General features: G+C 40.1%; 1 protein-coding gene across 13 annotated transcripts in view; it reads right to left on the reverse strand.

The window, feature by feature from the left end:
- myo18ab (myosin XVIIIA b) overlaps positions 1 to 25,131 on the reverse strand; it is a 129,907-nt gene that overhangs the window by 9,234 nt on the left and 95,542 nt on the right. For 10 of the 13 annotated variants that reach the window (XM_085429193.1, XM_085429192.1, XM_085429196.1 and 7 more), the window contains 10 exons: positions 24,866 to 24,976; positions 23,613 to 23,717; positions 22,828 to 22,974; positions 21,847 to 21,960; positions 15,441 to 15,557; positions 15,236 to 15,319; positions 9,866 to 10,003; positions 8,053 to 8,238; positions 7,741 to 7,880; positions 6,675 to 6,719 (listed from right to left, as the gene is read on the reverse strand). In XM_085429193.1, coding sequence (XP_085285319.1) covers positions 6,675 to 6,719; positions 7,741 to 7,880; positions 8,053 to 8,238; positions 9,866 to 10,003; positions 15,236 to 15,319; positions 15,441 to 15,557; positions 21,847 to 21,960; positions 22,828 to 22,974; positions 23,613 to 23,717; positions 24,866 to 24,976 — 1,187 coding nt within the window. The remainder of the gene's footprint in view (positions 1 to 6,674; positions 6,720 to 7,740; positions 7,881 to 8,052; positions 8,239 to 9,865; positions 10,004 to 15,235; positions 15,320 to 15,440; positions 15,558 to 21,846; positions 21,961 to 22,827; positions 22,975 to 23,612; positions 23,718 to 24,865; positions 24,977 to 25,131) is intronic. The other 3 variants (XM_085429194.1, XM_085429197.1, XM_085429187.1) reach the window with 1 other exon arrangement.

Below are 25,131 nucleotides of genomic sequence, written 5' to 3' on the forward strand. Positions count from 1 at the left end.
TTGCAGAGATGTCAACACCTTAAGACTTCACTTATGGTTATCAAACCATGAAATCAATGCCAGAAATTTCACACGTTTTTCAGTGTTTATTGAACCTTCTGGCAGTTGTACAAAAAGGAATAGAAATTGTGTATATGAATTTTAATTTCTACTGTATTTGTTACATTTGGTATTTTTGGGGGGGGGGGGGGGGGATCACACTGATGATGCACAAATCACAAAAACTGTGTCTGAAATAGGATCCACCAGGCGTTAAGGGGTTAAATGAGCGCTACCAATGCTGGCAAACATTAAACTTCTCTACTTCAGTGACAAAGAAACAACATGAAAGAGCTATAATGCAAGGCACAACAGCTTTGATATATACAGTTCAACAGGGAGGGAGGGATAGCTCAGTAGATAGCGTGGTCGCCCCATGATCGGAAGGGGCTCGAATCCACTGAATGGCTTACCCTGAGGTACCCTTGAGCAAGGTACCATCCCTACACACTGCTCCCTGGGGGCCTGATTAGTGGCTGCCCATTGCTTCACTGAGTGAATGGGTCAAATGCAGAGAGTAATTTCCCCATGGGGATAAATAAAGTATACATTATTATTATTATTATTATTATTATTATTATCATCATCATTCAAAGGAACTGGAGATCCGGTTATTTTAGCAATTTAGCATTTTGTGGGTTTTTTTGTTCTTTTTAAATTGTATAAGAAGTAAACATCTCCATCACACAGTTGTTTTGTGGGTTTTCAAGTTTTGCGCATACTAGAGAGATATGGACAAAATTATTATTATTTTACTGTGTCTCCCAACACAGTTTAAAGAGCATGGAGGAAATTGCAGAAGACAGGCAGGTCTTTAACCCATCAGCAGGACCGGTATAAATGGTAAATGGACCGGTTATATAAACATATTTCTACTCTGGGCACTCAAAGCGTTTTATACAGTATGCCTCACTCACATCCATCTATTCACACCTATGTACACAAGCACTATGCTTTCTATCTAACATTCACACGTTCATATTTCAGTGGATGCATCTGAGAGCAATTTGGAGTTAGTATCCTGCCTAAAGGTGTTTGGCATGGATGTGCGCTGCCAGAGACCTACAAAATGATGTCTAGTATAAATGTCTCTGACCAAACTAGACTTGGTGAGGGTGGCCCTGCAACACTGATAAAGTGCCATCAAAGGTTGTGTGGTGCTAATAAAGTTGCTACAGCCTAATTGTCCTATAGAGACATCAGAGTGTGGCTCAACATCTCTGCATCTGTTTCAGAAAACTTACCATCATGTGGAGCACAGAAAGGCCTAGAACCACTGAAAATTAAAATCATTTGCAATCAGAAACTAAAACTGAAGATTTCAAAAGGGATTTTTAACAGTATGCTTTGCCCTATGAGATCCAGCTCTTATGGAATACAATACCTTAAATAGTAATACTGGAGCTGCATTGCATTGAGTCCCAGCCCCAGCAAAGATGATGCAGAAGGGATTGGTGGAAGGACAGAGCGACAGACTATTAAGCTATAAAAAGCTTTGCAGCACACGTCTCGGCTATTAAATAATCTGTGGGATTTGCTTCTACCCACTGTATGTCCTCATCTTTTCCTCTGTGGACTTGCCACAAAAGACCATTCGTTTTCTTTGTTTTTATCTTTCATCTCTCCACATCTCGTGCTGTGGAGACATAAATTGTCCTTGACATTCTTTCGCCACTGGTTGTACATCTCTGTTATAGTCATCATTAGCGTGTATAGATTCTCTGTGTGTCCCTGAGTCTTACAGAATCTATTATTTTTGCCTGCCTTATGTGAAAAGGCTGGGCAAGTGAAATCTATGTTGGATAGAGTCATAGGGCGAGAGGCGGAGCTACAGCCTGGATTTATCTTTATATACGTGTGTGTGTGTGTGTGTGTGTAGGCACATGGCATGAACGAGCAGGGTCCAGAAAGGAGGGGCAGAACCAAAAACGAGATACTGGTAGACAGAGCACTCGCTCAAGACTATAACACCAGACTAATCAACCAGGGCGATGTCTGGATTGACTACAACAATGACTCAATGCCTAATACATGGATTCTGGAATGTGTACAACTATACAAGATCAACAGGATCCCGAGTGCCTTAATCAGGAATTCAGAACAAGCTTACAGGCCCGCTTCAAGCCAATTGCAGTGCGGGATTGACCAAGGAAATTCTCTGTCCCTGGAGCTGTTCTGCATTGGCCTGAACCCACTCAGCTAGATTAACAAGACTAGCTAAACGTTAGTCATCTGCTCTACATGGAGGAAAAAAAGGCTATCCAAATCTACCTGGGCCTGTGTACAAAATCCCTTGATTGACTACATATACAGAGTTTAACTACTGATTTTACTAATACACCACCTTCATTTTTCATTAATTTTTAATCCCACTCTAGATATATTCGCAGTTAACCACATCACACAGCGTTTCAAACATTTAAATTTAGCTCTGATTTAAAAAAAAAAAGTTTTAATAATTTAAAATGCTTTTCAAACCAATGTATTGCCTTGTGTTTCTGACCTGATGCAAAGCTGTCGCGGCCCTCGCAGGACAGCTGTTGCAAACATGAATTGAAAGAATTTGATGCAACTAATAGTAAACACTTTAGTAGTAAGAAAATTCTAAGCCAGAGATGTAGTGTTGAGGAAGGGTAAAGTAAGGGGTTGTCAGAGCGGTGTGTTTGTCTGGTTAAAGACTACATTTTCTCCTTTATTTCTTCCTCACTTCATTTTTATTTTGTTTTATTCTCATGTATTTATTTATTGAGGGGGTGGGAGAAGTACTTCTGTAAAAACCACTGCACACCACTGGGGCAGTGTGTGTAGTTTGGGAGCAGTAGTGTGCAATTCTAAATTAAATCAAATATATAATATAAATATATAACTATATATATATATATCTGTCTGGCAGCACAAATGAACCAGCTGCTAGTTAACGAGAGACACCCGGAATGGCTAACTGAAGGCCGGACGGTCCTGATCCCCAAGGACCCCAAGAAGGGACCGGTCCCCTCCAACTACCGACCAATAACCTGCCTCAGTACTACATGGAAGCTCCTGTCAGGCATCATATCGGCTAAGATGAACAGGCACATGGGTCAATACATGAGCGGGACACAGAAAGGAATTGGCAAGAATACCAGAGGCGCAAAACACCAGCTACTGGTAGACAGAACAATCAGCCGAGACTGCAAGACCAGACTGACCAACCTGTGCACTGCCTGGATTGATTACAAGAAGGCCTATGACTCAATGCCCCACAGCTGGATACTGGAATGCCTAGAATTGTACAAGATCAATGGGACCCTAAGAGCCTTCATCAGGAACTCAATGGGGATGTGGCGTACAACACTAGAGGCCAACTCCAAGCCCATAGCACAAGTCACCATCAAGTGCGGGATCTACCAAGGAGATGCTCTGTCCCCACTGCTGTTCTGCATAGGCCTGAACCCCCTCAGTGAGATCATTAACAAGACTGGCTACGGATACCGACTACGGAACGGAGCAGTTGTCAGCCACCTCCTGTACATGGATGACATCAAGCTGTATGCCAAGAGTGAACGAGACATCGATTCACTGATCCACACTACCAGGCTATACAGCAATGACATTGGAATGTCGTTCGGACTGGAGAAGTGTAGTCGGATGGTAACAAAGAGAGGGAAGGTAGTCAGAACTGAGGGGATTGAACTACCAGAAGGCAACATTGCAGACATAGAGGACAGTTACAAGTACTTGGGGATCCCGCAGGCGAATGGGAACCATGAAGAGGCCGCTAGAAAAGCTGCAACCACCAAGTACCTGCAGAGGGTCAGGCAAGTCCTGAGGAGTCAGCTGAATGGTAAGAACAAGATCCGGGCCATCAACACGTACGCCCTGCCCGTGATCAGGTACCCTGCTGGGGTAATAGGCTGGCCAAAGGAGGAGATAGAAGCCACTGACATAAAGACAAGAAAGCTCCTTACCATGCATGGAGGGTTTCACCCCAAGTCCAGCACCCTGAGGCTGTACGCTAAGCGGAAGGAAGGGGGCCGGGGACTGGTGAGTGTCAGCACCACAGTCCAGGATGAGACAACGAACATCCAAGAATACATTGGGAAGATGGCCCCAACTGACCGAGTGCTCAGTGAATACCTCAGGCAGCAGAAACCCAAGAAAGAGGAGGGAGACGAGGAACCATCATGGAAGGACAGGCCCCTGCACGGTATGTACCACCGGCAGATAGAGGAGGTGGCTGATATCCAGAAATCCTACCAGTGGCTGGACAAAGCTGGACTGAAAGACAGCACAGAGGCACTAATCATGGCAGCACAAGAACAAGCTCTGAGCACAAGATCCATAGAGGCTGGGGTCTATCACACCAGGCAAGACCCCAGGTGCAGGCTGTGTAAAGATGCCCCAGAGACAATCCAGCACATAACAGCAGGGTGCAAGATGCTAGCAGGCAAGGCATACATGGAACGCCATAACCAAGTGGCCGGCATAGTGTACAGGAACATCTGTGCCGAGTATAACCTGGAAGTCCCGAGGTCAAAATGGGAGATGCCCCCAAGGGTGGTGGAGAATGACCGAGCTAAGATCCTGTGGGACTTCCAGATACAGACGGACAAAATGGTGGTGGCTAACCAACCGGACATAGTGGTGGTAGACAAACAGAAGAAGACGGCCGTAGTGATCGATGTAGCGGTTCCGAATGACAGCAATATCAGGAAGAAGGAACACGAGAAGCTGGAGAAATACCAAGGGCTCAGAGAAGAGCTCGAGAGGATGTGGAGGGTGAAGGTAACGGTGGTCCCCGTGGTAATCGGAGCACTAGGTGCGGTGACTCCCAAGCTAGGCGAGTGGCTCCAGCAGATCCCGGGAATAACATCGGAGATCTCTGTCCAGAAGAGCGCAGTCCTGGGAACAGCTAAGATACTGCGCAGGACCCTCAAGCTCCCAGGCCTCTGGTAGAGGACCCGAGCTTGAAGGATAAACCGCCCGCAGGGGCGTGCTGGGTGTTTATATATATATATATATATATATATGATAAATCAAATCAAATATATATCTTAGTGACTGTTGGTACCTAATTTAACAACTCATGGTGTAGGACAAGATGTGCAGGTCTTTGCAAATGACTATTTAAACAAAGTATGTGAACCATATGAAGAATAAACTGTATCTGATATTATATAAAATGATAAGTCAGGCATGAAAGCCAGAAGTCTACACTTCCCTGCTTTGATTAGTAATCTGACAAGGTAGTGGAATAGCTGAGAACCAGAGGTTAACTGTTCGAGTGTTGAGCAAGACAGCTTTTTGTAAGACATTTGAGGGTTCTGCATTATTAAGCAAGTGCAATTTAAAGATTGATGAGAAACACACGATCCCTTTCTCCTGTCAGGAGGGCAGTCACTGCTGAGTCACAGTCACATCCAGCCCTAGAGCAGGGCAATAAAATATTAAGAGGGCCCAGGGAGCGAGAGGCTAGGCATCACCAAGTGGTATTTAAACGCAACACAGAGGAACTGACACTTTCCAGGTAAACCAGAACATAAACACAGTGTGAGAGACCACAAGAACTGTGAGAACGATCTCCTCAAGAGGGATGACCAAAGAGATCCCGACACTTGTGGTTAACCAAAAAGTAAGTTTATAAACTGACTAAAACAGAACTAAAATAAGCTTTTTGTAAAGTCTGTCGGGTTTTCACATATTTCAGTGTTGAACAGCTTCCAGGCTTAAAGAGGGTATATACAGTAGAATAAATGATGTATTGTGTTGATGCTATCACCTAGAAGCAGAAATGTGAGTCATAAAAATCAGCATCTCTTTAAGTCAGCAGGTACCTGGGATCATGGGTAATCAGATACCACTTCACAAAGTCAAGAAAGCCATCATTATTGACTGTGCTTTTAGGATTCTGTGCTATCTAATCCTACCAAAAGACTGTTCCAGTGTCTGGGACACTGGATGTACATTAACATACAAGCTGGTCAAGTATATAACTTTGTTGTTATAAGTTGTGGCCAACCTGGCTAAAAATCCATCTTCTAGCATAAAATTCCAATCAATAATCTGCACACTATGTTTTTCTCTTCAACTCAGCTCACAAATCTCTGCCTCCTGTTTTTATTCTAAGAATGCTCACTTTAAGTGGTGATGTGGAGCACAACAAGGCTGGCAGACTAAGCCACTGCAGACTTAACGATAATCAAATGTGCAAAAAATAGAAAACTTTCATGCTGAGGGTTCATAATGTATTGTAAGTGTTATTCATGCATCTTCATGGCATGCAATAAAATGTGAAATAAACATGGTTAATAAGGGAATCTCTGAGCACTGTTGATGATGCATTTATCTCTCCTTACATGACGCTTTCATTCCTGTTTGTAAAAACTGCAGAAAATCAGTGCATTTGGAATGGAGCAATTACTCTAAACTACCAACACCTAAAATTTGTCTATTCATACATTCATTCAAAATCCATGTTCTATATTATTTCAATCTGTAATATCACCTCTTCTAGTCTTTTCAAAACTGAAAAACTAACTAGATGTAAACCAAATCCATCTAAATGTTCAAAGACTAGAATGCATCATTTCCAGTGGTGAAAATAAAATAAATAAATATGTGTATGTGTGTGTGCATAAGGAGAACAGGTTCCTCACATTCTGTTCTTTCGTTTCTGATACTTTGTTACCATGTCTTGCAAACTGGCCGTGGTGATGATGATGGTGATGATGAAGGGGGGGGGGGGGGGGGGGGGGGGGCAGGAGAAATAAAAAAAACAACAACAACAAAGAAACAAATAGAAAAAAATTGAATAAAAATTATGACAAAAATGAAACGTGAATGATATTCAAATTATTTCAGGAATTAATGTGACGACCCCTTTTTTTTCTCTTCAGCGAACTCTCTGAACCTTTTTAAGGGACAAAGAGCAGACTACTTCAATCTGACCTTGCAGAATGAATAGAAATCTTTTTTCTTTCATTCTTTGAAATAGTTCATTATTCAAAGATCACTTTAGTGTATCTAACCCTGTCCCTTACTGTTTTATACGCTCTGCCCATTAACTTTGACTTTAATTCCCAGCGGTTTAAACTTTCTTTACAATGTCTTTACAACGTGGATGTAAGAGTTTCCCCTGCAAACAAATTATTGCACCTCCATAATATAGCATGTATATTTCGGTTCAATAGCATGATATGCATTTCAGCTTTTGGGTCACAGTTAGAGAAATCTTTGGTGCAGCACAGAAGAAAAGAAATGCATCGTCTATAAAGACAAGCATATCATATTCATGCTAAATTTATATGAATGAAAATCTGCAGTGTGATTTGAGATCAAATCTCACTCTGTCAAAAAAGGATACAGCTATTGTATACTGTTTAACAATTTTCATTGGAGCTGTCAGTGGAGCTGATGTTCAATGGTCAATGAGAGCTCAACATGACAGCTGTCCTGGCTGACAGACAATGATTGGTTTGTTGACATCATTTTAAACGTGAAATTTTTCTTCTTGGATACCTTGTCAAACTATAACCAACTTGATGAAAACCGTCTTTCAGTTAGATATAAAAAAAGGCAGGCACCAGTGAAAACAGTTAGATTGTCACATTAAAATATTGCTAATGTTCTCCAGATTTAATCTTGAGAACTCGTTTTGTGACCACTACAGAAAAGAGTGATTTTAAACCTCAGCTTCAGTTACACATATAAGTGGCCCCATACCTGTTAATAAGGTCTTCGTTGTCATCACTCTCCATCTCATCCTCAATGGCTGCCTGGAGGTCACCAATCCTTTTGAAAGCCAACTTAAGGTCTGCCTGCAGGCTCTGATTTGCAGCCTCCAAGCTCTCAATGTCCATTTCCTGTTAATGAAGCAAGAGATAAAATGAACCTTTCAGCTAGTCTGGACCAAAGGCTGATGAGTTCAGTGTTGCTGATATATTGCTTGTGGATGCTGTGCAGGGTGTCCTAACATGTTAGTAGCATGTGACTGCACTGCTTAGTTTACTGATATCATTCTCATTGCTGTCTTACCAGCTCATGCTTCTTGCGGCTGGCCTCTGCTTCTTTTTTGGCCAGCTCAGCCATTTCTTCTTTGATGTCACGGATCTGTCTCTGGAGACGTTTGTTTTGTTCCTTCTCTCGAATCTCACTGCTGCTGCGCTGATCTCGTTCCTCCGTCAGCTTCTCCAAGTTCTCCTTAAGCCGAGCTAAATGGCTCTGTCAGCAACAAAGGGAGGTGGTTAGAGACAGAGACTGAAACTATAAATATATAGATATGGCATGTAAAATGTGAAAAATGTGTGTATAGTAATGGTGGTGAAAGTAACATTTAAGAGAAACTGTACCAATCAGGTATCTCACTGATGTGCAAACCCCCCCCCCCCCCCAAAAAAAAACCCCAAACATCTTATCCACGGAGGCCCAACCTCTTGAATTCAAGTACCTGCTGCTCATATCTCGGTTCCTGATACAACAGGATGCCTTCAGGGGTCCTGTGAAGTTTCTGTTTTTATAGGGCAATGTTGTTTTATGGAATGAGGTGGACCTACACATTAATTGTGTGGTTGAAAATCTGTATTAAAGTATATAGCAAAACACTGCTGGCCAAATTTGTAGCCAAGGCGATGTTCTGACTGACCAGCATCCCTAGACGCAGCTGATGGTATGATTAGGTTTAGTGTCACTACTGATAGTTCGACACAGTGTTAGCTGGAAATTTAATTCCACCAGGATGGTACATGTCCATTTCCAAAAGGTTTACACAACTTTGTAATTAATCATTTTTTTTGTCCACCCTTGTCTATTCTCACCCAGGAGACGGGCATACTCTTGGAGAATTGGACAGGTCTGTAGATGGTTGTTAAACCATCATCAATAAAGGTATCTGCTCCTTTGTGCAGGAAGGAACAGGATGAGGACTGCTAGAGCCCTGCAAAATGACCTTGAACAGGCCCCTGGTATGAATGCCTCTGACCAAACAGCGAAACAAAGAATCTGTGGGTGAACCAAACAAGAGGGTAGTATCAGGGTCCAACATCCTCTATTGGGCCCTGTTCAATGTGTATGATTAGTATGTGCCCCCTCTTGAGCTATTTGCATACATGCAGATTGAGACAAAAGCTGACCAAATGACTGACTGCTGGAAACCAGGCAGCTGACTGACAGGCTGACCGTTGCGGGATCAGCATATGCTGATGCTTTTAGGTAGTGAAGGGCTGTCAAGTAGCTCTTGTCCTCAGACATGCCTTGCCTAGTAGCATGGACCAGGGAACTTAAACACATGGGGTCGCTATAGCAAAAATACACTGATTCTTCCACTTATCAAATTCGGGGTTGATGAGTGGGGGAGTTCATTGCAAGTAGCAGGTTATACCCTTAACAGGTTACTAATCTGTTGCAAGATTAACACAGAGAAACAGACAAACATTCACACCTACAGTCAATTTAGAATCATCAATTAAGCTAACCACTAACTGCATGGACTGTCGGAGGAAGCTGGCATACTCAAATCAAACCCATGTAGACAAGCAGAGAACATACAAACTCCACACAGAACGGTGCTGTTTATTAGTCGATTCAAACTCATGATCTTCTTGATGTGAAGCAACAATGCTATATAAGCACCATCATGCTGCTCATTACATTTTTATATATAAGTATTATCACAGATTATATGATTTAGCAACACTGATGGATATGTTTTTGAAGTGCAATACGTTTATAAGGTGACCTTTTTCTGTTTCTACAGTTTCTTTCTGACGTTATTAGGATCTTTCATGCTCCCACCAGCCTCTCAAAAATGTCTACCAATGCCAGCAGCACCCAACCTGTGTTTAGCTCTTACCTCTAGGCGTTTGACTTGGGTCTTCTCAAACTCCAGCTTGGTCTCAAGCTCACGACACTTGGCTTCCTGCCGGCTGACAAGGGATTTCTCCACCATGGACTGCTCCTGGAACTCGATCTGGCTCTGGAGGGCTTGCATCTAAGACACAAATGTAGATATGCTGATGTTACTATTTAGTGCGACACACTGTCTAACGCTGAGCTTTCCTAATCAAGTTCAATTCATTCCAAAAGTTTAACAGCTATTTTCATTTAGAATTTTGTTGGCACACCTAGCACTGGGTATTTACACATCCTCAACACTGCCTTTACCATCCTGGTAAAACTGCACCTCAAGCATCTATTTTTTTTAAAGTCCTAAAATGTTTCCCATTTAAAACAGAATCTACCTAAAATTAAAATTACTGATCTTCAAGAAGAAACTGCAAGTGAAAGCACTTAATAATAAACGATTAACTTAACAGAAAATGTACAGAAGATGCCTTCTTGTTCATCTTGTCAGTTTGTTCTTTTTTTTCCTTTTTACAAAACCCAAAAGCATCTTGAGGATGCTTGGTACTTGGAACCGAGAATGTCTCAGTGTGTCAATAAGTCACCAAGTGTTCATTTTATAATAGCTGTTCCAAACTCCTTAAATATGATCTCTGATGAATGCTTTCTATGATACAGTAAACACAAACACACTAACACCAACACTGAAATCACCTGATTTAGCTTCAATGAAAAACAGCCATTGTGCCATTTTCACTTTTCTCCCTCTTTACACATGAACCAAACAATGTGTACAAGTTCACGTATTTCCCTCTCCTTTTATTTGGGTTCAACTAATGTGTTTGATGAAGAATAAAAGATCATGCAGCTGCAGTCATTACAAGGATGACAGTAGCGCTTGCCTGAGTATGGAAACCAAGCTGGCCATCTGTGTCCCATATCGTCAGTGTCAATGTTGCGTGAATGACACATGCATCTTCTTATAATGATCACACTGTATGCATATATCTCTGCTCCTTAACTAGTTTGGATGAAACGTGCTATATAAACTGCTTAGGCTACAAGGAATATCAACATTTATATAACTTTTGAGAATTGTTTTTATAACACTTAACTGCTTGCAATTATATATATATATGAGCTGTTGTAGACGATCTAAAAATGAACACCATTACGCTCTAGTGCGACTGTGAATTGTCCTCTTATATATTCTACATGTTATGTTTGGTGTAATGTCAAAATAAATGGCAATGCTATGTGTTACATGTATGTTGTTACGTTACATGTATGTTTCTAAATACATTTTGTTAAACTATTTTTAGTGCAGTGCAACTTTGTGTTCTCATTTATATATGTGAAAAAGTCTAATTATTATTGATTAGTAACTGATTACTTTGTCAAAGAATATGTAGCTTGCAAAAACTAACAACAATAAACACATTTATGTACTATTTGTTTGGTGTTTATCAACACCTGTTTTTACCATAAAAAAAAAAAACATGATAAATGAACATGCACCTCTGTATTTCTATACACGAACAAAGCAAATAAATTCTGTAGGCCTGGCAAAAACTTCCTGTAGGGTCGTAGGTCGTATTTTTGCTAGTTATGTTGAGGATTGTGTTTGTCAAAAGCAAAGGAAACAGGCTGAGGAGAGGTACACATTAATCATATTCTGTAAATGAGATTTTTCACTGAACTGCAGTAGCAGAAACTCTAGAAACTTTCAGTGTGAGGAAAGCAGAGGGTCTACAGCAGCGGTCCCCAACCCCCGGGCCTCGGACCGGTACTGGTCCGTGAGTCGTTTGGTACCGGGCCGCGAGAGTTGAGGCTCAGGTGTGAAATGTATAGTTTTCAGGGTTTTTATCGGTTTTCAGCGTTATTTTGTTATCGTTTTTATCGTTAATTCTGTTTTCCTGGGTCTTTTCACGTGTGTTATGAATAAATCTTCTTTTTTTGGGTACCAGTACTAGTTTTATTTTGTTGTATTTATCCACGACACCTTAAAGGCCGGTCCGTGACAATATTGTCGGGCATAAACCGGTCCGTGGCGCAAAAAAGGTTGGAGACCGCTGGTCTACAGTATGAAACTATAGATAGTCACAGGACCATATAGTGCTCACAGTTTCTATTCTGAGCTCTTAGGCAGCAGTAAATGGTCTAATTACTGCTGAATGTCAGGAAAATTGGTGGCAACCGCAACGTGGCAGGAACATGGCTTCATTTAGAAAGAGAATGCTCTCATGGCTGCATCAAAGCATACAACAGGGGTCGGCAACCCTGGGCACGCGTGCCGTAAACTGATGGCACGGCCATAGCTGGACTGGCATCCACACTGACATTCGGCATACCGGGCATTTGCCCGATGGTGATTTTTCGTCTTTATGGGCCAATGGTTTTTTTTTTGGCTGGGTTTTTTTTTTTTTTTTTGGAACGGCATGGACAATGGGAAGTGGTGGGCTGGCCAGATGCTGGCCGATGTGTAAAAATAACTCTGTTGTTTGGTAGTGGCTATGGCGGAGCTTCCACAGAGGCCAGCAGGTGGATGAGGGAAGGGGAGGCAGGAGGAGGAGAGACCTGAGTGTCAGGTGAACTGAACTTCAGGTAAGAAGTTATGACCTGCAGTCTATCTGGGTCAGATATAAACCAAGTTTAGGTGGAGTTTATTTTTGTTGTGCTGACTTTTTACAGTCAGTTACAATAACTCGTACTGCGTACTAGCTAGCATGACGGAGTTTCTATACAGCTGGGTCGGTGCTATGATGTTACTGATAGTGAACTTTATTTTATTCATAAGGTTAGTTAGTAGAGTTGCCAACCGTCCAGTAAAAAGACGGAATCCTCCCGCATTCAGAGAAATTATTATGCGTTTGGTGTTGAGCTGAGAGGGAACACAGTTTGTCCCGGACTTCAGCTAGAATGAAAAAGACACAAAGCTGGAGTTATTCTTTGTCTTTGTTGCACAGCTGCCTCTTCTCCTTTCATTCTCTCCCCTCCCTCTCCTGTTGCTACTTCGATCATGAAACTGATCAATGATCAGCTGATCGGCTTTTCTCTCTTGTTTGTTTATCGCTCACTTTGCGCCAGAAAGAGGAAACCGGCGGATGTCGAGCTAAACAACAGCAGCACTTTTAAGCTTGATCAGCTGTTGTTAGAATTTATTTAATATTAATTTCTAGTGTCAGCTGATGTTTGCTGGAGCCACAGCTGCAAAAAAGCTGCTGGTCATGATATCGGTTTGGATATGTGGTGAGAGGGAAACATGAAGATGAAACCAGGAGATGTCCTTACTGGATCATCAGAGCTGAACAGGTGAAGGAGAAACAGGTTTACCTTTTAGGTGACATGAATGAGTTGAAGGGAAGTTATGAACTGTTTCTGAGAGACAAATAACACCAATATCATTTTCTAAGTAGCTGACAGCTGGTAACTGTGCAGGGGCGGATCTAGCAAAGTTTTGCCAGGGGGGCCAGGTAGGGCATTAACAGGGAGAGGGGGGCACAAAGAAATACTTTCTTATTTTCATTTAAAATGTCTGGCTGTTATTAAATAATTATCTGAAGCTTACAACCAAAGTTTTTATCTGACGTAAAATGTATAGAAATCATACATATATACCAACAAGACTGTGCATCACTGTCACAACAGCGTTTGTTTTCATTCAAAGGCTTTATGGCTTTAATACCTGGTGGGCCGATCTCTAGTCAAAATGCCCGGGACGATTTTTTGTCCCAGTCCAGCCCTGGGCACGACACGCAGTTAATTAATTTGAGCAGATGTATTAAAAAATAAATGGCCACACCAGCGGTGCACATCGCAAATTAGCTTGCATAGATACATTAGTCGTGCCTCTTCTTAATGACGGTATCTTAGCTAACAACCCCAACTACCAGATTCTACTTGTAATTGGCTAAAAAAAACATAACCGGTGAGAGGGACGTTGCTAGCTGGCAGTTTTTTCGAGCGATGTTGAAATTTCCACATTCCAACACTTCAAATGCTTCAGGAGCTGTCCGCTCAGCGCAGCATCAGCACCACGGAAATCCGTAGACTCGAGACAGAATTCACAATGCAGGTGTATGGACCAATGGTTTTTTTCTGATCAAACCAGAAAGCTTTAATGAGCAGCTGGATTTGTCTCACATCAACTGGCTGGACACAGAGGACATCGAAATGCAGCTGATTGAACTGAAAAGCTAGACTCTGTAGGGGTCAAAGTTTGCAGAACTACGAACTCAGCTGGAATCCACAGCTGTACGTGTTCATGGAGCTGCATTTTCACCTGCTGGACATCACTACCTGACTAGTTTAACTGTCCTCAGAACATTGCAGAGGCATTATTGACAGTATTTGGCTCTAATATCTGTGTGAGCAGATTTTCTCTCACACGAAGAGAGTCCTCAGGTAGCCGTCTGAATGCTGGGCACTCGGAGACCTGTGTCTCTGAGTGGGAGACCAGAGATCACATTAACATGTGTATCCCTGTATTAACAAACATGCCATATTGGCACAGTTTATTTTTCTTATCATTGTTGTGAGGATACTATAAATAGAATTTGCATTTTCTGTTGTACAGTTCATTTGCTGTTATGGAGTTCTTGTTATGGATAAGAAGTCTCTCTTTTTTTTTGTTTCTAAATAGCTGATAACTATTCGCTGATAGCTGCCAACATCTGCGAACAAATATATTTCTATAAAGTTGTTCTATATAGTGTGTAACTGTTAGTATAGAGCGTTATTAAATTTATTGCTAATGCAATTATATGGCACATTGACTTCTGAGGAAATTTTAGATGGCACTCATCATCAGAAAGGTTGCTGACCCCTGGCATACAATATGATACAGAAAAATTATTGGGTGTCAAGATTTTCCTAGTTTTACACTGGTTGTACTACCAAACATAAAAGGTAAACCAACCCACTGTTTGAATTAAGCTATCCATATTTAAGTGAGCGCTGCAAAACTTGACTAACCATAAAGACCTAATGGAGTCCTCTGGAAGATGAAATATCCCCAAAACAGATCCACCTAAATTGTTCACATTTGACTTTTAAAGAGTCTCTAATTCAAAATTTTTATTTTTTTTATTTTTATGTTTTGATGATGAAAGGACTGAATTTCTGTTCACTTACTCTATCCACCTGTTTTGTTTTGTTTTTTTTAATTATGCTACTCCTTTCCCATCTTTTCACACGTTTGGAGAACTTGAGTGCTCAAATAGAGCAAAAACATACTGCTTGCATCTCTACCATTTATTATTATTATTATTATTATTATTATTATTATTATTATTCCCATTTTCTGTTCTTAGACAGAGTAAAGCCTGGCTGACCATGCCACTTCTCCATTTTTATGCCAAGAACAAAAGTCATCATCTACCTTCTCTTGAATTTCCTGCTTCTCCTTTAGGGCGTCCTCAAGCTGGGCTTGAAGGTCACTGATCTGAGCCAGGTTCTGAGCTGACTGAAACCCCCAAAAATGGAAAACAAGGCATGAAGCAACATTTTATTGGATTTAATGATCATTTGAAATGGATCACAAACTTTTTATTGCCAGTGTACATTAAACAAGAAAGAAATCATACCTGGGCCACAGCAGCCTTGTGTTTCTTCATCAGCTCATTGAAGTCCTCTTGGTCCTCCTCCATTCTTGACTGCAGGTCATTCTTCTCTCTCTGCAGACGACTCAGCTGCTCCTCCAGCTGAAAAAAAAAAGATATGCCAAAGATCTACAGAGCAAGAAGGCAACTGCTTCCCCAGAGATAAAAAATTTAACTGTCTTCACAAGATTTAGATGAGGTAGGAGATCCTATACAATTCTCTGTCCTATTCAATGCCATGAAAAATATCTGCACACTTCTTGATTTTTTTTTTTAGTTAGTTGTATATTTCTTGCACGTAAATGTTTCAGATCATTAAAGTAAATTTACACACAACAGCAGGTAGGATTGAAAACTTTATATCCTTAATAAATTAAATCATTATCTAACATTTTCATTGTGCATTTACTCAGATTAACTTTTTCTAATATTAAAATTTGCAAAAAGAAAGAAAGAAATCGGGGAGGGCATAAATACCTTTTCACAATATTGCATGTCCAATTACTCAAAGTAACATCTATTAATCTATTATTATCAGTTACTATGTTGTAAAACAACACTACCAAAAGAGAAATTTAAGATGTTGCAGAATATATTTCAAAGTAAAATGAATGAAAATATAAAAGAATGTTGGAAAGCGAGTGGAGATAAAATGGCTCACAATACTGATTACACATTAACATTACTCACTGTGCAGTATTTCTGCATTATGATGAATCCCATTAACGGGCATCTGGAACTGGATAAGTAACAAGAGTGGTTTCTAAAATTCAGAGCTTTTTAAGATCTTTTTAAATGAGCAAGTAAACTTTCTTATGCATCTTTCGCACCAGATGTACCATCTTTAACATAAAATGTGTGTAGACACCCTAAATCTACAGGAGAGACCAGTGACCCTTTGCAGAAAGCTCATTTCTGCAGTTTATATCCACAATCTAATTCTTTAGTCATTAGCCAGAGTTCATGACCATAAGTGAGGTTGTCAGCATCAAAGTAGCAGAGGCCCAGTTCATCGGTCAATCTCCTGCTCCTTTCTCCTGTCATTCATAAAGAAGACTCCAAGATACTTAAACTCCTCCACTTGGGGCAGTCACTTCTCCCTGATCCAGAGACACTGCTCACAATACACCATCACAATAACTTTCTGGTGTGCAAAGTCTGTCCGACATCATCCCTCGTCACCTCATCCAACTCATCACTGGGCGGTGATCAGGTCCTCTCTTCACCCAAGTGTCCAGAACATATGACAGAGTGGACGATAAGATTACAAATCTTATCGTCACAATCATACAAAATTGACCTGCACCGAGAACACATGTCCTGATGCCACATGATCTTATGGACATCCTTCAAAGACGGTGTTCATTACAGACAAACTGTTATGTGCACAGGTCTAATAACACCATCTTACAGGCTTTTCCTCACACTGTCCTTCAGGTCTCGCTGTGATTGCTCACATGAGCACTGGGGTCTCCCAGTAAGACAGTAGGACATCTGAAGTTGCAGGGAAACAATCCTCTGATCTGCTCGCAAAATTCCCAATGTACAGGAAGCACACTCAGGGGGATACGAAAATGCTCATCCCTGCCAGCTGCCTCCAGACTGGAACAGAGTCCAGCCCTCTCCAAAAGACTGGATCCATTCAGACTGAGATAATTAGTGTAAAATAATTAGTATTACCAGATTTAACAACAGTTCCCCGTGTTTGTTATAGACAGCATTAATTGTGATTGATTTTAGTTGTTACCATGTCTAGAGATTGTATTAATCATCCAGACAGTTTCTGTTACGTGTGTGGTTCATTCATGACTGAAGCACAGCGTCACCCAATTACCACAAACCTTAAGAAGACCTACAAATTGTGCTTTGGCTGTCTGCTGGATGACCAGGATAAATCTTGGGCTCCACACGTCATCTGCAACAGTTGTTCCAATGGACTGCGTGACTGGCTAAATCTGTGAATGGCCACAATGCAGTCCCGATGATGTGGCTGACATAGAGCCTACATATGCTGCTCTAATCACAGAACTCAGCAGAGGTTATCCAAGCTCCCTGATATAACCAACATACCTAATTAAGAGACTGGCAGCCTGGGAACTGTGCTGAAATAATCCTATTTTTGTAATAACTGGGATAATATACAAAATAAGAGGAGAGGTTGTTGGTGCAGGGCAATGGATCAATAAATCATGACTAATGTGACTATGTGAAAATGTTAACAAATCAATTTAGGCACAGAGTTAACGCAAAGAGCTAGTGACACTCAGCGCTTAGTGAAAAACAGTCTAATGGGATAGAGAATGATCCAAACATCCATAGCTTCAAAATCGGGGTTTAGATCATAAAACTAAGATTTTATTTTTATATTTATTTTTATTGAAAGCACCGAGTGCTTAGGTGTACCAAGATGCACTTGATGCACTAAAAATATCCATGCGGAATCTGTGGCAAATTCATTTACATATCACACTTTCTTTTTTTAATCCACCGTTGAGTGCTTTTATCAGTGCTGAGTGCTGATAAAAGCTGCGAATGCATCTCCATCTCTGGAGCATGTGATGGATACTTGAAAAAAGTGCCAGTAACCAGCATCAAACTCTCATTTAACAATAGACTGTTAGTGTAATTTCAGCCCAATTACATGGCCGGGCTCTTTGTTTTTTTCTCTCTTTTATTTTCCCTCTCAGATTGCTAGAAGCTCTTTGTGGAAAAATAAAGCTGTTGAAAACATGTGTGACAATTTTCTCAAAACACTGCAATTACAATGGGAGAAGCATGCAAGCGGCAGCCATCTAAAAGAAATGTCATTTGCATGATTTTATTTCTACTGAATTGCAGTGTGTCATGTAGTTAGGGCTGCATAAAAAATCCTCCATTTATGTAATTACAGTTTGTGTTATCGGTTCTCACAGCCTTTTACTTTTCCAGCATGCTGGGTGCATGAAGAGGTCATTCTCAAAGATACCATTTCAAAAACAAACAGCTGCTGGCACAGTGATCTTGATTCCTTATCTCATCTTATATACTCCTCCTTCACATTTTACTGAATAGATTACACATTCTGTCAAAACAGTTAAGCAGTATTAATATCCCAAGATGAATATTTTCTGCAGTACAACACTTCTCAACGTTCGCCAAACAACCTGAGAAAGAACAAATGACGGCTAAGACATCCAGGGTAGAGGGACAGAGGCCATAACACATTCTAATTTAACACATACTGTGAGTAAGTCTGAAGAGGAAGAACATTATGCATTAACCTATTAAAATAATCCACTCATTCTCTTCTGGTTATTCTTATTCAAGACAACAGTGATAACCACCATGCCACAGAGAAAGTAACTGACATCTATCACTCCGGAAATGATTGCAAACCACTTCGAGCACCATTATCCACAAATAGGGAAAACCTGGAAAAACAATAAACCTTTCCAAGGGTGGCCAGCCGACTAAAGTTACTCCAAGAGCGCACCAACAAATCATCCAGGAGGTCACAAACAAACCCAGAACAACAGCTAAGGAACTGCAGGCCTCACCTGTCTCATTTAAGGTCAGGAGTTCATGATTCATCTGTAAGAAACAGACTTCAAGAGGCAAATATGGTGGGATAGTGTGACGGACCACTTGCCGTAATTGATTTAACCATAAATTCTGCTCTCTACCTCAAAATCCTGAAGGAGAATGGTGGCCATTTGTCTGTGCCCTAAAGCACAAGCACCCTTGGGCTATGCAGCAGTACAATGATCCAAAATACGACAAGAAGTCCACCTCTGAATGGCTCAACAAAAAGCAAAATAAAGGTTTTGGAGTTGTCTAAAGAAAATTTAGAATTAAATCAGATTGATATGGCTGTGCATAACCTTAAAGAGGCCTTTCACGTTCAAGAACTCTCCAATGTCACTGAATTAAAGAAGAGTGGGCCAAAATTCCTCCACTGTACTATGAATGGCTCATTGCCACCAATATCAAACACTTGATCGCAGTCCTTGCTGCAAAGATTCAGACAACTGGTTATTAGGTTGGTAATAATTACTTTTTCACACAGGGTCAGGTAGGTTTGGAGAACCTTTTTCAAGTAATAGTAATAATAAATAAAATGAAAAGTAAGAAAATACATGTACTGTATTTACACAAGTTCCCTTTATCAAATACAAAATGCTCTTTGTTGATCTGAAACATACAAGTGTGACAAAATAAACTAAAGACTAAGAAATCGCCTTTTGATTACACTGTATCTTCTCTCCTTTTTGCCAGTCGGCTGTTCATTCAAAAGTATTTTTGAAAGAGTGTGTGAATATGAAATGTGGTGTTTCGGTGTACATAGGGTACTCTGACGTTTTCCAAACTATGACCTGGCTTTCTCTGCCAATTCAGTTAATACAAAAACCTTTTATCTTGTCCAGATTTAACTGTGTTGGCTCAATCTAAATGCTCATGCAGCTGAATTCTCAGCGAAGCTCTTCATTAACCTGCATTCACGATGACACTAATTAGAAATAATTAGCAACTGAAGTGAATGTTCAGTGCCATTTCTTCCAGTTTATACATCAGGACAAGCAAGGCAAGCACTGCCTGCCCAGTGAAATCTAAAAATAGGTATCGATTAAACTGTACTGCTCCACAAATGATCTCATGTTGCTTCTTTGAACTCATCCTGTAATTTACTGCCATCTGGTGGTCACAGTTGGCTAGCTGAACAAAGAGTCACCAGAATCTAATTTCTATTATTTTCATGATGACGTCGAAATAAAATAAGAAAAAAACGTGTGGGGCCAGTTTTGTAGCCACCTGCTGGCCTGTTCGTGCCAGTGGCTATTTTCACCAAGCCCAGTTACGAGTTCACCTGGGAACTAGAAACACTAAATTAATTATGCTTTTTTCTTGTCGTCTGGTTTACTAGCTTATTATTTTGCAGATTTAGATGATGAAGATTGTAAATAATAAACCTTTATATTAATATTTAAAAATATAAAAGGTAAAACCTTTTTTTTGGACCCATAAGCAAACATGGGAGCAGTAAAACGTTTTCCACCACTGCTCTGGGGAAAGGGTACGTTGGGCACTGGAAGTAATAATATATTACACGTCCAGCCAGGAAGGACTGCAGAAAGCTAAAAATACCCACACAGAGTGCAGCATGAATAAAAGAATAAAAACAGCTGAACACAGGTGTATTAGAATTAACTGGTATTTATATGACACTTTTCTCTTCTTACAACTGATCAGCTGTTTCTGTAACGCAGTGTAATTAATATATATTTATACTGATTTCTTTACTTTTTTCATTTCATTTTTTTGCTCATTGACTATAAAGAATTATGTAGAAGTTAAGCTTCTTCTACATAATACATACACTCTACACTCAACACTCTATAGTGATTATGTGAAAATGCAGAAACTACCAGAAGCTAAAACTCTTCAAACCACCTTCAGTACAAACAAATTCCTGACCTTGCACCTCTCTACATCTGGCTTCAAGTACAGTGTGCAATGAAATCAATAAAAGACTAGAAGTGTGCAGCAGGCTTCACAAGTTTGGCAGATTAATAGAAAGCCAAAGGAACATTTTATTATATAATTATATGATTAAGTATTGATATGTAAAGCCATCCGTTCATTAATTCCATCCATCCTTCCACGATTTGACTGACTATAATGGCATAATATTCACCTAAAATTAAAGTTAATCTTTTTGTTATTTAAATTGGTTTTAGCAATACGTGAACAACCATTGTGTGATAGACAGTCGTTTCTTTTCAACAGGCAGGAGAAGAACCAGAAGGAGATTAAACTTCACAGAGACAGAGTAAGAGTAGAGTAAATGACAGGCAAGAGAAACATTGGAGAAAGGAGAAAACACACTCTGACCGATGTGTGAAAACCAGATTATCATGGGAACCGGGCTTAACGTAAGATAAGTCATTCCGAAAAGGACAGAAAATATAAAGGTCAAAACAGATTATGAGCGTTTCTGACAGGAGCAAACTAAGAAAAAAACTAAGGAGCTAAAAATGGCTTCTTAGAAGAAGAAGAGAGTTGTATTTTGCAGTGACTAAGAAAAATCTCTTCATGAAAATTATATTGTCTTTATATGTAAATATATTAAAAAAAATTAAAAAAAAGAGGACCAGAAAGAGTAAGATGAGCTCAGAGGGGTCTCACAGGAAACAGGTATGTCTTCAATCTCTCACTAATCTCTGGCTAAAAGTAGAGATTCAACATATCTACTGATACCCCTCTACCACCACAGATGACATCTTAAAGAAAATGCCCTACATGGTTGAGACAGCTTTAGCTTTTTCTTAGGAAGAATCCTAACCTTCACCTAAGACTGCATGCTGAAAATTCTCCTTCTAAAGGCTGAGAAGGAAATCCAGTGAGCTGTACTGACCGCCTGTTTCGTTTTGGAAATGTCCTCCATCTGAACATGTAGGTCTTCAATCTCCACCTCCATGGACTTTTTAGCTTTAACTGCAGCTGCACAGGTGAACTCCGACTCCTCTAACTGAAACACACAGACATTGAGGAAAAGAATGAGCTCAGGACGACTTCACAGTTAGTATCCCAGTAGATATATTACAGTTTTTTAATGGATTCTGGTCCCAGTCAAGAATCCAGGTGGCTGGGCTTTATTTGGAAAATCTTCTGCTTTGGATCAGAGGTTTTCAGACGGTTCAGTCCCGTAAGAAGGCACAGGGGAGTTGAAGTGAGGCCACAGACATGAATGCTTTGAGTCATAACTCAATCACATCAGGGGGTGTTTTACAGCTTAAAGCCTGAAAAACTGTCACAAAAAATAATCCAAGATTATGCTAATTACCATAACAGGAGCATAAAATGTGTTGACATGTAAATGTGCTGGTGTCAGTATTTGACTTCTTTCATTCTTTGGTGTTTTTCTATCTAGATATGATGAACTGGTCTGCATTGGTGCATCATATCTTTATTCTCTTCCCCCTCCTGCCCCCCCCCCCCCCCCCCCCCCCCCCCTCTTTCTTAAATAGATAACTATCATATCTGATATCATATCTCACAGTACAATAATATTGAATGGGTTGCATTGTTGTATTTTGTCATGTTTCTCAGGTCTTTGTCTGAATTTCTACGAACATTATTGCTAAGGATTGTCTTATTGCATTGGAGTCACACTGGGTTAAATATGTACACTTGGGTTTTAAGGGGTATTTATTATTTTCTTCTTTTTTTGGGTTGTATGGAAGCCCCAAACGCAATTTCATTGTTCTTGACAATGACAATAAATAAATACTACTATCTACTTAGATTAGGGGTCTTTCCATTTTCCCACAAGCCACAGATGATAGCATGTTTTTGAAACTGCTGCTGTCAGTAATTTATGAAGTTGTGGCTGTACCTGATTCTTGAGTTGGGCGATCTCCCTCTTGCTGGGTGCGTTATTCTTTATGTGGTCCAACATGATCTGGGCATCTGCTAGCAAAGCCTTGGTTCTCTTCAAGTCCTTCCTCAAGCGCTTTTCAACCTCTATGTCACCACCTCTCACCTGGGAACCAAGATGACCAAAGTGTGACTCAACTGACTGAGTGGGACAAGTTATGGTAGTTATAGTAGTTATAGTAATACACAGTGTGTTTTATCATTAAAGGAAGAATCCTTAGATTATCTAGCATACATAGAACTTTCTGAAAAAACTGAAATTTCTGAATTGATAAATTAAATTTGGCTACAGTGAAACACTACATACGAAGAAAGTAACAATTTTAACTACTAGATAAACTTTAGTAGTTTCTTACTTACTAAAGACAATATTCTTTGCATTACAAATGTTTTAAGTATGTTTGAATAAACAAATGAATTATTACCTTAGCATACATTTGCAAAAATGTCTAAAAAATGTCTAAAAAATGTAGTCTAAAAGAATATCATGAAACGAAATGTTATCCCTTGATAACACAGCTCATTTTAAACATAAACACCTCACACAACTTGTTAAGTTTAATTTATTTGCCCATACTCATATAAAATTGGATCTGCAATCAGATATGTAAATTTTCTTCTGCTATGTCCACAAGGCCAAATTTTGCTAAAACCTCAGGTCATGTCAGATATTTGCTTACAGTTTTATTTCTTTTTTTTACAGATGCTGCTCCGGTTGCATTGCACTGTGTTCATTGTATTTACCTGGTCCTGTACAGACAGAAAGTTCGACTCCAGCTCTCTCTTCTCTTTCAGCACCTTCTGCTTCTCATCATACTCCTCTTCAAGCTGGACTTCCATTTGTTTTAGCTACACAAACAGACACACACACAGTCGTAATGCAACTGTTCAAGAACCTTTTACACAGTCACCATATTAACATATTATTTTCACATGCCAGCAATAGTCAATAAAAGCTGGTTTGGCTCAATTTGTTCACTTAGAAAGAGAGGTCACTGCAAATCAATACAAAGTGAAACTGGGATCATAATGCCCTGTCATTGAACAGTTTGAGTATGCCAACAGTGGGAATCGTGTGCTATGGCCTTCAGCTATTAGACTGCCAACTGAACATTTATTGAAGAATTGTGGACAAGATTGACGCCGCTCTCCACCACCATCACTGAAACGACAAATGAGGGAATTACTTTTGGGAAAACGGTGCCTCATTAGGCCCGCAGAGACCCATGAGATGCAGATGTTACATGTTCTTGTGACATGTAACATGTAATAGCCCAACACCGTATGAACACCTTTTTCCCCCATTGTCACCCATGTGTACATGGAAATGTGTCATATGCCAAAACATCCTTGGACAAGATACAACAGCATTTAGGTGCACGTTGGTTATATGAATGAGTGCGAATGGGTGACTGAGGCAGGTACTAGCACCAGTCCATTTAACATCTTGTGTCATTTAATTCATCTTGGTAGTTTCTGGATTCTTGGTGAGTTAAGTTTATAATCTCAAAAAAGAAAGGACTTTTTTTCTCAAACCTTTCAGAGTATTTCAAGAAGTGAAGGCTATTAGTAAGGGTTTGATTAATTACACATTGATCCTACCCTGTGAGTCAAGTCAAATCCACCATTTTTAATTCTATTGCACATTTAAAAACAATAGCTGTTCTCTGAAGTGCTGTGCACCTAAAAGAAATATGCACACAAAGTCAAGCATCAAGGAAAAACATTTAAAACAGGGTACATGTTAGTTCAACGGTTTTCTGTGGTGTCTAGAAACCTCCCATAAACAACACTGAATTGATAGCAGCTTGATTGGATTTTGTCATAATGTTGTCATCATTTCATTTATCCTTTGCTGTGCATGCCCTTACAGCTAATTTCTCCATCAGTGTCTCTGGATCTAGTCTCTAGCTGTGCCTAAAACCACAAATTTTAATCCTGCTTCTCCTAAACACTTGCTGACAAGTGTTACAAAATGTGAAAAAGCACTTTCTCACCTTTTTGCTACATGACTGCCTGATCTCCTCCACTTCCTCATCTTTGCTCTCAATCTCCTTGGAATGGGTTTGACGCAAGCGCTCCATCTCCATCTCAAGACGTAGCTTACCCTGAAAGAAACACAGACCAGATGCTCTGGACTCACTGTGGCTTAAAGAAGCATAATGTTAATGTTCCGTCTTTGCCTTGATGGAGGTATGTGTCCAATGCCATTCATATTTCACAAAATATACTAGCAATATACTAGCATGACTTTCAGAAGGAG

This window comes from Rhamphochromis longiceps, linkage group LG14, assembly GCF_057381845.1.
Source record: "Rhamphochromis longiceps isolate RC_006_pf linkage group LG14, R_longiceps_female_GT1.1, whole genome shotgun sequence".
Lineage (NCBI taxonomy): Eukaryota > Metazoa > Chordata > Actinopteri > Cichliformes > Cichlidae > Rhamphochromis > Rhamphochromis longiceps.